At 44.7% G+C, this 14,277-nt stretch overlaps 1 protein-coding gene across 4 annotated transcripts in view; it reads left to right on the plus strand.

The window, feature by feature from the left end:
• The first annotated feature begins 675 nt into the window (after positions 1 to 675).
• The window catches only part of ANKRD26 (ankyrin repeat domain 26), a 94,247-nt gene continuing 80,645 nt past the window's right edge, over positions 676 to 14,277 (plus strand). For all 4 annotated transcript variants that reach the window (XM_044280287.1, XM_044280288.1, XM_044280289.1 and 1 more), the window contains exon 1: positions 676 to 1,138. In XM_044280287.1, the coding sequence (XP_044136222.1) occupies positions 933 to 1,138 (206 nt within the window). In that variant the 5' untranslated portion in view covers positions 676 to 932. The remainder of the gene's footprint in view (positions 1,139 to 14,277) is intronic.

Genomic DNA, 14,277 nt, shown 5'->3' on the forward strand with positions numbered 1-14,277 from the left:
GCCACATGGCATTTCGGCCGAGATCTTCAATCAAGATAGAGGCTGGTGGTCCATTGCGAGCAAATGGAGGAGGTAAGTTTGAATTTTTTTGGTTTTTTATACTATTTCAGGTTAAATTGATTCGCTGACACAAAGCGAGAGGAAATTCAGCTTCTAGGCAAATCATATTTATCCTGAAATTCGGATCGAATTGCACTTTGTGGGTTTCGATTCGCTCATCTCTAATAATCACCACCAAAATAATCTGGTCAAGTACCATCAGCCTCAGAAAAATCACACATCTATTTTTACAGACTGTGCAAAAATTTCTGGATGGTTGGCAACCCTGCCCGCATACGGTTCTACAGAGGGAAAGAAACTGTTCATTTTTATTAGCATTTTAGGTTTATTCTATTTATTTAGCTGCATATATATATAAGTGTAATATATTTAGTTTTATATATTAAACAGCATTTTATCCACAATCACTGGAGCTGGTCTTATGTTGGTTAGAAGGACTATCATTTCTCTTCTGCTTTTTCTTCTCTCCCTTGTGAACGCGCCTGCGCACTGCACACGGAAGAAGTCAACCGCTTTCCAAGCCGGTCACGTGACCAATCCAGCCTCACGGTCTCCTCGGTGGGCGGGGCTAGGAGTGTGCGCTGCGTCGCTTAGCCCGAGCCTCTCCTAATTGGTTCTTGCCTATAGTAACCGTGCGACGCTTGGGGGAGGGGAGGGACTTAGCAACTGGTAACTGGGCTGTGCGCCCTGGGGTGGTCACCGGCGATTCTATGGGGTGTTGGGTGACCCGGGCTCCGTGAGTTCACACCCTCAGCAATGGGACGCTCTTGTGTACTTAGCTAGGTGGGTAAGAGGGCGCTGTAAACTGGGGTGACGGTCCTGTCCTTCCACCAACACTTCCTCACGGCCGGAGCATCCTTGTAAACGGAGAGATGAAGAAGATATTCGGCTTCGGGAGGAAGAAGAAGAGCGGTCCTTCCTCCAGCACATCGGAGACCGGCAGCGTCCTCTCTGCGGGCTATGAGCTGAAGGAGAAGGACCTCAGCAAGTTCCAGCGAGCGGCGTCCTCCGGGGATGTGGCCAAGACCAGGCAGCTGCTGCACAAGCAGGACATCAACCAGGTGGACAAGGAGAACAGGTGAGGGGTCACTGGACAGCCCGGGAGGGCTTCTCATTGTGGAAGAACCGCCGCTGTCAGTAGTGTTGAGCGCACTTGTGTTTTCAAGTTCGGTGTACAAGGTTCGGGTTATCTAAGGATTCCGATAAGGATTCCATTACGTACGGTCTGTGGTAACGGAATCCATAGCGGAATTCTTAGATAACCAGAATAGTGTTGAGCGAACTTGTGTTTTAAGTTCGGCGTCTAAAGTTCATCTTCGGGTTATCGAAGAATCGCAATATGGATTCTAAATTCCGTTATGGTCTGTGGTAGCGGAATCCATAACAGGATTCTTCGATAACCCGAACCTGAACTTTGGACGCCGAACTTAAAACACAAGTTTGCTCAACACTGCCTGTCAGTACCTTTGACATGTGCCGTTACCTCAGGGAACCGCCACATAGAGCGTATATGCTGCAGCGATTACAGTACCAGCAAAACGTGTGACGTTTAAAGGGTCACTAAGTTCTTGTAAAACTTTTGATGTCCTAGCCATATGAAAGGTTTCTATCTTTGGGGATTTGAGTGCTGAGAACCCCACCGATCTGCTCGCTGGAGAAAGTGAGTAGAGGTCTTTGGGCTGATCTCTGCGGTGAAGAGAATGCCATATGTGAGAGCTTCTCTCTCCTGTTTGTAGCCATCAGTGGGGGTCTCAGTGCTCAGACCCTCACCGATAAAAATCTTTGCTATGCTATGACATCAAAAGTTTTGTGAAAACTCAGTGACCCTTTAAAGTGAACCTGTCATCAACTTTATGCTACCCATACTAACGGCAGCATAAAGTAGAGACAGGTGAGTTATTTTTAAAGGGTCTGTCATTTAAAAGTTAAAAGTAAGTGGTTGCCGAGAACCAAGATCACAGTCATTGCAGACTGGGCCTGGAAAAGAGTCACGGCCACCTGAGAAGAGTCATGGTTATTCATGAATTCCTGCTCTCCTGCCGACCTGCTGATGACTGACAGGCTTCTACCTAGTTTTCTCCCTTTCTGTCTAGGAGAGAACTGCCAATCATCAGCAGATGGACAGGGAGAGCAGGAGATTATGGATAACCAGACTCTTCTCAGGAAGATTTGACTCTTTTCAAGGTTCCCTTTAAACAAATCTCATGCACATATTGCGGATATAATCTGCCTGGGTCTGTGGGGAAAGTGACGTGCTTTGGATTGTATATACTGCCCAACTCGATTTAAGCCTCATTCACACGTCAATGTTCCACGTGTCCCCATTGATTTTAATGTGTGTATTCACACATTAGTTTTTACCACGGTCCGTGTTCTTGGCACGGATAAATGCTCTGTTTAGTCCGTGTTCATGGATCCATCATGCCCATTATAGTCTGTGGGTCCATGATGCTATCCGTGTTTCATCCGTGTTTCATGAAACATCAGGAAGAGATGCTTCAGCTGTGCAGTGTCAGTGAAACATGGATGACACACCGACCCAACATGGATCCATCACGGACAGTTTCACGGAGGCATCCCTGACCACCTTCTCACAGATTTAAGCACTGACGTGTCATAGAGGCTTTATACTGTGGATCTCTTTGCAATGCATGGGGAAAATTCCAGCAAAATCCACAAAAGCAGAATATGGACCTGTGAACGTACCCTTAGGGCAGTAATTATACATTCGTTTGCATTTTCTGCACTGAAATCTGCACCCCACTGTGTGCTGTGGGAATTGGGGTGAGTGGGCCGGATGTACATTAGCCCCTCTGAATAGGACAACTCCATGTGAGGACCAGTAGCGGTTGTAGATGCAAATCCACGGATGAAATCTGCCGCACGTTTCACAGGAAGTTCTCACGTGTATTTCCGACATAAGATACCCTTATGTCGCCAAGATGGTAGATGAATTTGTGGGACTAGTTGACTCCCTGATGATCGGTGTCATTTGGTCGAAGGTTATCCTCTCGATTCAGTCATTTTCATTACGAGCAATGCTCCAAACTCTACCTGTTTTTAGTTATTTGATTAAAGGGGTTTTCTGAGTGTTTCATACGGACGACCTATCTTCAGGATAGGTCATCAGTATCTGATTCCCAGCACCCCCACCGATCAGCAGTGACACTGTATAGCGGATGTGCTTGGTCTTACAGCTCATGCCCGGTTACTTGGCCCGCTCCTAGGCCATGTCACTGATGAACGTGACGTCACTGGCCGCAGCACTCTCATTGTTCTCTGGTTACCTTGGCTAATGTTATAACATGCCTAGGGGCAGGTGACCACCCCAACTAGTCACTGGCTGTAGTAGGCATGTAAAAATGCAAGGCAAGACGCTAGTGTGACCATACAGCATCCAACCGAACATGACACATACACGCCAATAGGAAACAGAGTAAGGCCTTTTTGCGCATTGCACTTGCACCAATAAAATGCATGCAGCACACATATTTAATCCATGTGCTGTCCACATCTGAGCGTCTGTATGTCCATATTTTTTGTGGACTGGGAAACAGATATGGTCGTGTTGCCATATTATAGTACAGCTCAGAGCTTTAACAGAGCCATAATTGGATTGTGTGCATGTGTCCTAAGTGTATCAGAGCCTCAGGATATAAAGAAGAAAGCTCCCATTCACTGATTGCAAGCACAGATCTAGAAGGGGGGGTGGCATAAGAAGTAAAATAAATTACAGTTGTGAAACTTTTTATTGTACAATGATTTCACTTTAAAGGGGATTTCCAGCCTAGGAGCCAACAGCCCTGTGTCTTAACCTGTGGCCAATAAAAAAAACAAAACAAAAAAAAAACCTCCTTTACCTGTCTGTGGTTCTGCCATTACAGTGCCGCTGCCCCGTCGTTGGCCACTTATGGCCCCTGTCAGATCAGAAGTGGTTTGATTTTTGTGATTGCTCCTGCCAGTCGGGCTCCTCAGCGATCACATATGCTAGAACTGGACGTCACTGCTGTTCTAGCGCATGTGACCAGTGATTGGTCATGGGACGGGAATGGGACACCACTGTGGGACTGCACCACTGTTGGCGTGGTGGCCATTAGGCCTGGTGACCCCTTTAATGCCCGTTTACTCAGACTAATGATCGGCTGAGCGAATGTTCCCATTTATGCTCATTCCTGACCACTGCACCGTCTAAAAATGGTTGTTATCCCTATGTCCTATGACAGCACCAGCAGAGGATCCGCCTCCCAGGACAGGAAACCCACAGGTATAAATTAAAAGGAGCCTCTCCCACATTCAGTGGTTTCCTGTCCTGGAAGGACAACCTTCAGGTTTTTTATTTTGTGAAGCTACATGGGGAGTAGTTTCTCCCTGGATTTATGGCTGGGTGAGTTCCCCGCTACACACACCTTGAAGATGGCACACTGCATCTGATGGCGGGGGCAGCAAGATGCGATGGAAAAGTGCCAGCGGGCAGAAAATGTGTTCAAATAAAAGGCGAGCGAGGACGCAAGTTGAGGACATGGCGGTACGGAGGCACGGAGATGCAGTAGAGCGATCTCTGCTTCACCTTGTGGCGTACGGCGTTTGGCCTCCCCAGCTGATAGGCAAGTAAGAGGGGGCGGAGCTTAAAGGAGCACTCTTTTTCAAACAGCATAGCGGTAGTGACGAGCTCAAAAGCACCCGGTATATAAGAGGGGGCACTAATGATGTGATCCTGGTGTCCCATGCTTGATTCAGAAATGTCTTCAGCCCAGTTAAAGCCTACCTTAGGATCTTTGCAGGGTTCTTACAGATCCAAGACTGCAAGAGGTATTCCAGCATGGAGCCAGCACCTGTGGTATGAATGAGGGTATGGGTCTATTTTCAATTTAATAGACTTTTTAGATTGTAAGGCTACTTTCAGACTAGCGGCAGGACGGATCCAACAGGCTGTTCACCCTGTCCTGCCACTATTTCGCCGTGCCGCCGGATTGCCGCTCCGTCCCCGTTGACTATAGTGGGGACGGGGGCAGAGCTCCGGCACTGCCTGCTGCGCCGGAGCTCCGCCCCCGTCCCCACTATAGTCAATGGGGACAGAGCAGCAGTCCAGCCGCATGGCGAAATAGTGGCAGGACGGATCCGACAGGGTGAACAGCCTGTCGGATCTGTCCTGCCGCTAGTGCAAAAGTACCCTTAGTTTATCCTGGCCTTATGTGTTTATTTTTCTAGGATAAACCTAAAAAAGCTGTCGCTAAAACGCACAATAATGTGGCCTCTGTAAAACAAAACTAGATCCCGCCTATACTAAACCGTTATGTAGAGCATGCATTTAAAATACCATTGCTGAAGAATCCCCGATTATGGTTAGATGCATGAAGAAAATGATTAGGGAATAGGTCAATAGTACCTTGCTATCTAAAAAAGAACACAGTCACCATAGACAGAAAAGTTCGCTTTAACTTTGTGAGATTCTGATGTTTCCAGTTCTGAAGAATTCCTAGAAAGCGGGGAAGTAGATGCAGCTTTATTATCTTCGGATGACGAAGGTGGCAGTAGACCATTTTTTCCCATTCAGGATGTAGATCAGCTTGTTAAAGCTGTTAGAGCAACCATGAATTTTGAAGATGCTAAAGAAGTCCGATCTGTTCAGCACATTAAGTTTGAGGGGCGACAAACAAAAAAGAAAAGAGCATTTTTTTATCCATAAAAATATTGAGGCCATGATTAACAGGGAATGGAAACATCAGAATCAACGCAGTTTCATCCCAGGGTCGGTTAAGATAAAATATCCCTTTGAAGAAGGTGATTGTTCTTTATGGGATAAAGCCCCTAAAATCGATGTCCCCATAGCCAAAGTCTCTCGGAGATCCTCACTGCCTTTTGATGATCTCGGTCAACTCAAGATGGCAATGGATAGGAAGGCAGATCGTTTTTTTTAAGAAGAACTTGGGGGAGTCCATTGGGGCGGCATTTAAGCCTAATATCGCTTCTACTTGTACGGCGAGAGCAGAAATTTTGTGGATTAAACAACTGGAGGCTCAGATAAGGGATAAAAGCCTCAGAGATAAATTATTAGAATCCCTTCTGGCCATCTAAAGCAGCATATTTTTTGGCTGATGCATTGGCGGATGCAGTTAGACTTTCTGCTAGGGCCTCATCTATGGCTAATTCTGCTCGTCGAGCATTATTGCTGAAAAACTGGTCGGTGGTCTGGCCTCTAAAAGTCGCCTTTGGAGCATCCCGTGTGAGGGTAAATACCTTTTTGGCTCCGCTTTAGACAACATCCTAGAGAAAGCGGGAGATAGAAAAAAGGGTTTTCATTCTTCCTTTCCTCCTTCCTTTTCATAGACAGAATTTTTTTTCCTTTTCAAAGTGGCAGGCGGTCAGGAATCGGCCCTCAGATCCTGCCAGAAAAGATAATCCACAATGACGCCAGGGTGAGAGGAAGATTAAAAAATTTCCTCCCAGCCTGGACAAAAATAACAAACAGCGCCTGGATCATTCGATTGTTAAAAGAGGGATTCAGGATAAATTCAAAGTGTTCACCTCCAGAAAAGTTCAGAGTAACCCAAGTAGGAAGCTCAGTTAAGGCCTCTTTAGAGAAAGAGGTTTTAAATCTTTTTCAGAAGGGAGCGCTTATTCCATATTCAGAAAGAGAAAAAGGTACATAATACTATTCCACTCTCTTTTTAGTCAAAAAAACAAGTGGAGACTACAGAACAATTATAAACCTAAAGTCTCTAAACAGATCTCTACAATACAGACTGTTGAAGATGGAGACAATAAAATCAGTAGTGGAGCTCCTCTACAAGGACTGCTTTATGGCGGTATTGGACATCAAAGATGCCTATTACCAATTTTTTTCCGGAACACCAGAAATACCTCCGAGTGGCACTGAGATTTCAGGGGAGATTGAGACATTTTCAATTCCAGGAGTTACCCTTTGGTATTTTAGTGGCCCCGAGAATATTTACGAAACTGGTCTCAGAGATGTCTGTCTATATAAGGGAGAAGGACATCCTGTTTGTACCATATTTGGACAACTTCCAGATTGTAGCCCCATCAAGTCAAAAATGTTTATCATGTTCAGCGGGTGACGCAGATCATGTCGACCCTCGGTTGGATCCTAAACGAGGAGAAGTCGAGGCTAGTTCCAGAGAGGAAGCAATGATTTCTGGGGATAATGCTGAACTCAGTGGTTCAGAGATCCTTTTTAACTCCAGAAAAAAAACAGAAGGTAAGGTCCGAACCCTGACCACCTGTATCCTGGCTGTGCAATGGGCCCAGGTACATTGCAGAGCTCTTCAGTGGCAGATCTTAGGGGCTTGGTCAGGCGAGGTAAGAGACCTAGAGAAGAAAGTTTTAGTCTCAGCTCAGACATGTCAGGCCCTAGATTGGTGGCTTTCTCTGGACAATCTAACCCAGGGCGTTCTTTTAAGAATTGTAAACCCCCTTGTGATAACCACGGATGCCAGCCCGTGGGGATGGGGGGTGGATGTGGGGGAAACCTTACTCCAGGGATGATGGGATTGCCCGATTTCGGACAATTCTTCAAATCTGAAAGAGCTCATGGCCGTCCATCGGTCCCTACAGGGAGTTCTTCCATTAATCAAAGACCGACATGTGAAGATATTATCCGACAATGGTTCCGCTGTGGCATATCTGAAGAATCATCAAGGCGGAACGCGCTCAGAGTCTCTGGAAGCTCTGGTGGTTCAGATTTTTTTCCCTAATAGAGGGGAGAGCCTTGTCCTTGTCAGCCCTTCACATCAGAGGGGTGGACAAATGGAAGGCGGATTACTTGTGTCGTCGGTCTCTGGATCAGAGGGAATGGTCCCTCAATCAATCCATTTTTTCCAGGATAGTCAGACTCTGGGGATTACCACAAATAGATTTCTTTGACACCAGAGCAAACAGGAAAGCAACAGACCTTCCGAATGCAGTGGACGCCTTGCTTCAGCCGTGGAGCAAGGGTCTGTTATATGTGTTTTACCCTCTTCAGATTATCCCCAGGGTTTTGAAGAAGTTCAGAAAGGACAAGGCAAAGATAATACTCATAGCCCCTTTCTGGCCCCAGCGAGCAAGGTTTTTTTCTGGCTAAGAATCATGTCTATAGCTGATCCCTGGGTCCTGCTGGAGATCCTGGATCTTCTTATGCTAGGCCCAATTGTTCAGTGAAGGGACTCCATTAGATGGCGTGGCTTTTGAGCGGCGCTTGTTGTTAGACAAAGGGTTATCAGAGTCTACCATGTTGCTAAGTAGAAAACCGGTAACCACCAAAATTTATGCTAGAACTTGGTGGATGTTTTTAAGTTCTTAGGTGTTTCTCCCTCTACTTCCTGTCAGCATTAGCTCACTAAGGTTCTAGATTTTCTCCAGAGAGGTGTAGAGAAGGGATTAGCATTAAGTACATTAAAAGTACAAGTGGCGGCCCTTAGTGTTTTGTTTTGACTACAGATTAGCTTGTCATCCTTGGATTATTAGGTTCTGCAAATCAGTATCCAGGAGTTTCCCTGCTAGGATGCTTAGGACGCCCCCTTGGGATCTCAGTCTAGTATTACAGACAATGGTTAAACACCCTTTAAAGCCTATAGACTCCATGCCGATCAAAATGCTGACTTTGAAATGTATCTTTCTAGTGGCCATTACCTTGGCTAGAAGGATAGGCGAGCTTCAACCCCTTTCCATAAGTCCTCCATACACTATCATTCATAAAGATAGAATTTGTCCTAGAACCGATTCAGCGTTTCTCCCAAAAGTAGTACCCGACTTCCATAAAGCCCAGGAGGTGATTTTCCCTTCTTTCTGTGCAGAGCGCAAAAATTAGAGGGAGGCGGAGTTTCACTGTCTGGATGTTAGGAAATGTGTTTTAGAATATATGGAGGCTACTAAAGACTGGAGAAAATCGTCTTCCCTATTTGTTTTGTATTCTGGTCAGAACAAAAGGAAATCGGCTAGTAAGATTAAACAGGCTATTTCTCTAGCTTCTCTTTCTATGCAGAAACCTGTTCCTTCCGGAGGGTCGGCCCATTCTACCAGAGCAGTTTCTACCTCATGGGCAGAAAAAGCAGAAGCCTCCATACAGGACATATGCAAAACGTTCTACAGGCACTATAGATTGAATCTCTCCACGGTGTCTGATCTTTCTTTCGGGCGTAAGGTCCTTCAGGCTTTGGCCCTCCCTCATTTTTCACTCTCCGGGATATCTCCTGGTGCTGACATAGGGATACATGATAATTACTTACCGGTAATTTGATTTTCCAAAGTCCATGACAGCACCCTTCTAATCCCCCCCCCCTCCCCCCATTGCCTTCCTTTTCCTGTTTCCTAAAGTATTGGTGATGGGTCTGAGTTTCTATTTTCACAAGGTGTGCATTTAAAAAAAAAAAAAAAAAAAAAAGGGAAAGAAAATTCAACGCTAACCGAGGAAGAAAAGAAGGTTGGGTTGGTCCAAACAGAATGAATGGATCGAAGGTGGTCTCTCGTCTCTGAAAACTAATGAATGTGGGAGAGGCTCCTTTTTAATTTATACCTGTGGGTTTCCTGTCCTGGGAGGCGGATCCTCTCTCCTGGTGCTGTCATAGACTTCGGAAAATCAAATTATCGGTAAGTAATTATCATTTTCTCATGCAAACTGGGAAGTGTTGGCAACAAATGCAGACTGTATGGGGGCAAACAATCAATCGTTTGTCCCCATATAGTATGGTAAATGCTACATGTAAGTGACGGTTAAAGGGGTTGTCAAAGTCAGATAAAATCCCTGCAGCCGCCTTAAATAGAAGTGATTTTTACCATTTTTGTCACCTGCCAGCGTCACACTCTGGTCCCTCAGTGCAGATGCCATCTTCCTAGTTGCAGCGCTGACATCCTGCGCACACCAGGTCACCATGCAGCCAATTGCTGGCCTCCAGAGTATACAGCACATACCTGCTGAGACCAGTGATTGGCTGCAGTGGCGATGTGGTGTGTACAACAGCGGGGGCCAGGAATCGGCAGGGGAGAAAAGTGATGAGTATGAATTATTTTTCTAATTTTATCCCATTTAGGGTGCTTTTACACATCGTGGATACACCAAGGACTGTTGTGCAGCATTTTAAGAAATCTCATCCACACGCTGCGTTCAAAATGACCTACAGTGCAAAACTGAAATCTGCAGCATGTCAAATAATAGTAATTTTTGCAATAGAGAGGATGGTCTACAGCCATTTCTGTGACATGGGGGCTCCAGAATTACTATTACCGCAGTAAACCTGTCTCCTGCATGTTCCTGGAGTGAGGGAATTAGGTTAGAGGCTTCCATCTGCAAATAAGTTCTACATAAGTGTAATGAGATTAGTGATCTGTCACTGTGTGACTTCAGCAGGGTGTCACTAATCGCATCCTCCTTACAGTTCCCCCGCATCTTCAGTGTATTCGTTGCCATGGTAACCGCTTCCAAACTCTTGCCCATTGTCCTTCATGTCCACCACTGATCCTGTTTGACGTGCTCACATTCCAGTGTCCTGCATACTGAACATGATTCCTTTCGCCCCTATTATTTTCATATGCTGTAATGTATATCAAATATGACAGTGTGAACATGACCTAATTACATAGAAACTGCCTTCCATTCAATCTATTGGGATATTGAATTCACACTGCACAGACCCATTACAGAAGTGAAAATCTGCAGCAATACCCTTTGTGGATTTTTCTGGAAAATGTTGCGGTTTTCACTTGCACCTTAAAGGGTTTGTCCAGCATTAGAAAAATGTTGCTGCTTTCTTCCAAAAACAGCACCACTCCTGTCCATGGGTTGTGTCTGATATTGCAGCTCAGCTCTGTTAACATTTTTGCAAAGATTGCAGCCAGCCATACATTTTTCGTGCTGTGGAAATGTCTGATGACCCATCCAGCTCTGTGAAGTGCACTGTGCTTCCAGTTCCACTCAACCTGTTTAGTTCTGGTGCTGGAGGCTGCAGGGTACAGCTGGTCAAGGGGCTGCGGGGTATCGGGCCCCCACTGATCAGATACTGATGGCCCATACTGAGGACAGATCATCAATATCAGGAGCCTGAACAACCCCTTAAAAGAAAAATATGTGGTGAAAAAAGGTAAAAAAAAATTGCTACATTACTGTTTGGTTTACTATTTTTTAAAATAATGTCAAACATTTTATTGCCAAAGAGGGGATATATATATAGATAGATAGATAGAAAAAACGTACTGCACTCCAAGGGATCTTCAGTGAAAAAGAATTTATTCACCCACAGGTGGCACAAGCGACGTTTCGGCTCTCACATGAGCCTTTCTCAAGCCTTTCTTTCCGCTTGAGAAAGGCTCAAGTGAGAGCCGAAACGTCGCTTGTGCCACCTGTGGGTGAATAAATTCTTTTTCACTGAAGATCCTTTGGAGTGCAGTCCGTTTTTTCTATTCCGTATCAGTGGGTAAGCACCAGTTACCATACCCGGACATTGCACCCGTTTTGTTTACTCCATTTTTTTGGCTTGGTAGTGCTGCTAGTTATTTTATATATATATATATATATATATATATATATATATATATATATATAATATTGAAATTCCACAGCATGTCCATATGGTGCCGTAGAATTTCTTCTATATTTGAATCAGGTAAGTGATTTGTCGGAATACATATCCGCTGACACATAGAATAGTAACGTAGTTTATAAGGCCGAACAAAAAACATCTGTCCATCCAGTTTAGCCTGTTATCCTGCAAGTTGATCCAGAGGAAGGCAAAAAAAAAAAACGTGAAGCCAATTTTCCTCACTTAAGGGGAAGAAATTCCTTCCGACTCTAATCGGGCAATCGGAATAACTCCCTGGATCAACGACCCCTCTCTAGTAGCTATAGCCTGTAATATTATTACACTCCAGAAATACATCCAGGCCCCTCTTGAATTCCTTTATTGTACTCACCATCACCACCTCCTCAGGCAGAGAGTTCCATAGTCTCACTGCTCTTACCGTAAAGAATCCTCTTCTGTGTTTGTGTACAAACCTTCTTTCCTCCAGACGCAGAGGATGTCCCCTCGTCACAGTCACAGTCCTGGGAATGAATAGACCCCTGATATAGTTATACATATTAATTAGATCTCCTCTCATTCATCTTTTTTCTAAAGTGAATAACCCCAATTTGGATAATCTTTCAGGGTACTGTAGTTCCCTCATTCCAGTTATTACTTTAGTTGCCCTCCTCTGGACCCTCTACAGCTCTGCTATGTCTGCTTTGTTCACTGGAGCCCAGAACTGTACACAGTACTCCATGTGTGGTCTGACTAGAGATTTGTAAAGTGGTAGGACTATGTTCTCATCACGGGCATCTATGCCCCTTTTGATGCAACCCATTATCTTATTGGCCTTGGCAGCAGCTGCCTGACACTGGTTTCTACAGTTTAGTTTGCTGTTCACTAAAATTCCTAGATCCTTTTCCATGTCAGTGTTAGAGTGTTTTACCATTTAGTATGTACGGGTGACTTACATTATTCCTTCCCATGTGCATGACCTTAGATTTGTTAGTGTTAAACCACATCTGCCACTTATCTGCCCAAGCCTCCAATCTATCCAGATCCCTCTGTAGTAGTATACTGTCCTCTTCAGTGTTAAAGGGCTTCTACCACCATATTTTGACCTATTTAGCTGCTGACACTAGCACATCGCTAGTGTCAGTCAGTACCTAACCGTGTTCTTTTATCAACTTTGTCTGCTGTCATTAATCTTAAAAAGTACTTTTATTGATATGCAAATGAGCCTCTAGGTGCTATGTGGGCATTTTTTCAGCACCTAGAGGCTCCTTCTACTAACCATTTCTGCCGCCCATCGCGTCTCTCCGGCCCGCCCTGCTCCTGTTGATTGACGTGAAACTTCTAAGTATTTTGTACCAATTCCTGCGCCTGCGTCGTGCGCTTCTGTATTCGGCACAGGCGCAGTGAGTGAATGCCGCGCTCCTGGTGCCGGCTTCCTCACTGTAACATAGTCGGAGGAATCCGGCACCAGGAGCGCTGCATTCACTCACTGCGCCTGCGCTGAATACAGGCGCGGAAATCGGTACAAAATACTTAGAAGTTTCACGTCAATCAACAGGAGCGGGGCGGGCCGGAGAGACGCGATGGGCGGCAGAAATGGTTAGTGGAAGGAGCCTCTAGGTGCTGAAAAGATGCCCACATAGCACCTAGAGGCTCATTTGCATATCAATAAAAGTACTTTTTAAGATTAATGACAGCAGACAAAGTTGATAAAAGAACACGGTTAGGTACTGACTGACACTAGCGATGTGCTAGTGTCAGCAGCTAAATAGGTCAAAATTGGTTGGTAGAAGCCCTTTAATTACTTTACATAGTTTAGTGTCATCTGCAAAAATTGATATTTTACTGTGCAAGCCTTCTACAAGATCATTCATAAATATATGAAGAGAATAGGGCCTAGTACTGACCCCTGAGGTACCCCACTAGTGACAGTGACCCAATCTGAGTATGTACCGTTAATAACCACCCTCTGTTTTCTATCACTCAGCCAGTTACTTACCCACATACAGAAGTTTTCTCCCAGTCAAAGTATTCTCATTTTATATGAAAACCTTTTTAGTTTGACATGACCGATCCCTCATGAAGCCATGCTAATATGGCGTTATTTTCTTATTTTCCTTGAGGTAATCTAAGATAGCATCTCTTAGAACACCTACAAACAGTTTACCCACGACAGATGTTAAACTTACTGGCCTATAGTTTCCGGGCTCTGTTTTTGGACCCATTTTGAATATTGGCACCACATTTGCTATGCACCAATCCTGTGGAACACTCCCTGTCATTATAGAGTCCTTTAAATATCAGAAATAAGGGTCTGGCTATGACATTACTTAATTCTCTTAGAATACAGGGGGTGTATGCCATCTGGTCCTGGCGATTTGTCCATTTTAAGCTTTAATTTTTAAGAAGCCACTGTACTTCTTCCTGGGTCAGACAGGGCACTTTTAATGGGGAATTTACTTTTACATTCTGCATTTCATCTGACAGTTTATTTTCTTCAGTCAATACAGTGTAAAAATAAATATTTAATAGCTTTGCTTTCTCCTTATTGCTCTCTGCAACTCCCCCCTCATTACTCTGTAGAGGGCCGAAACCTTTAGATTTATACTTTTTACCATTTATATAATTGAAGAACATTTTAGGGTTAGTTTTACTCTCTTTGGCAATTAATCTCTCGGTCTCTAGTTTGGCTGCTTTAATTTGTTTTTTT

The sequence above is a fragment of the Bufo gargarizans genome, chromosome 2 (assembly GCF_014858855.1).
Source record: "Bufo gargarizans isolate SCDJY-AF-19 chromosome 2, ASM1485885v1, whole genome shotgun sequence".
In the NCBI taxonomy this organism is placed as follows: Eukaryota; Metazoa; Chordata; class Amphibia; order Anura; family Bufonidae; genus Bufo; species Bufo gargarizans.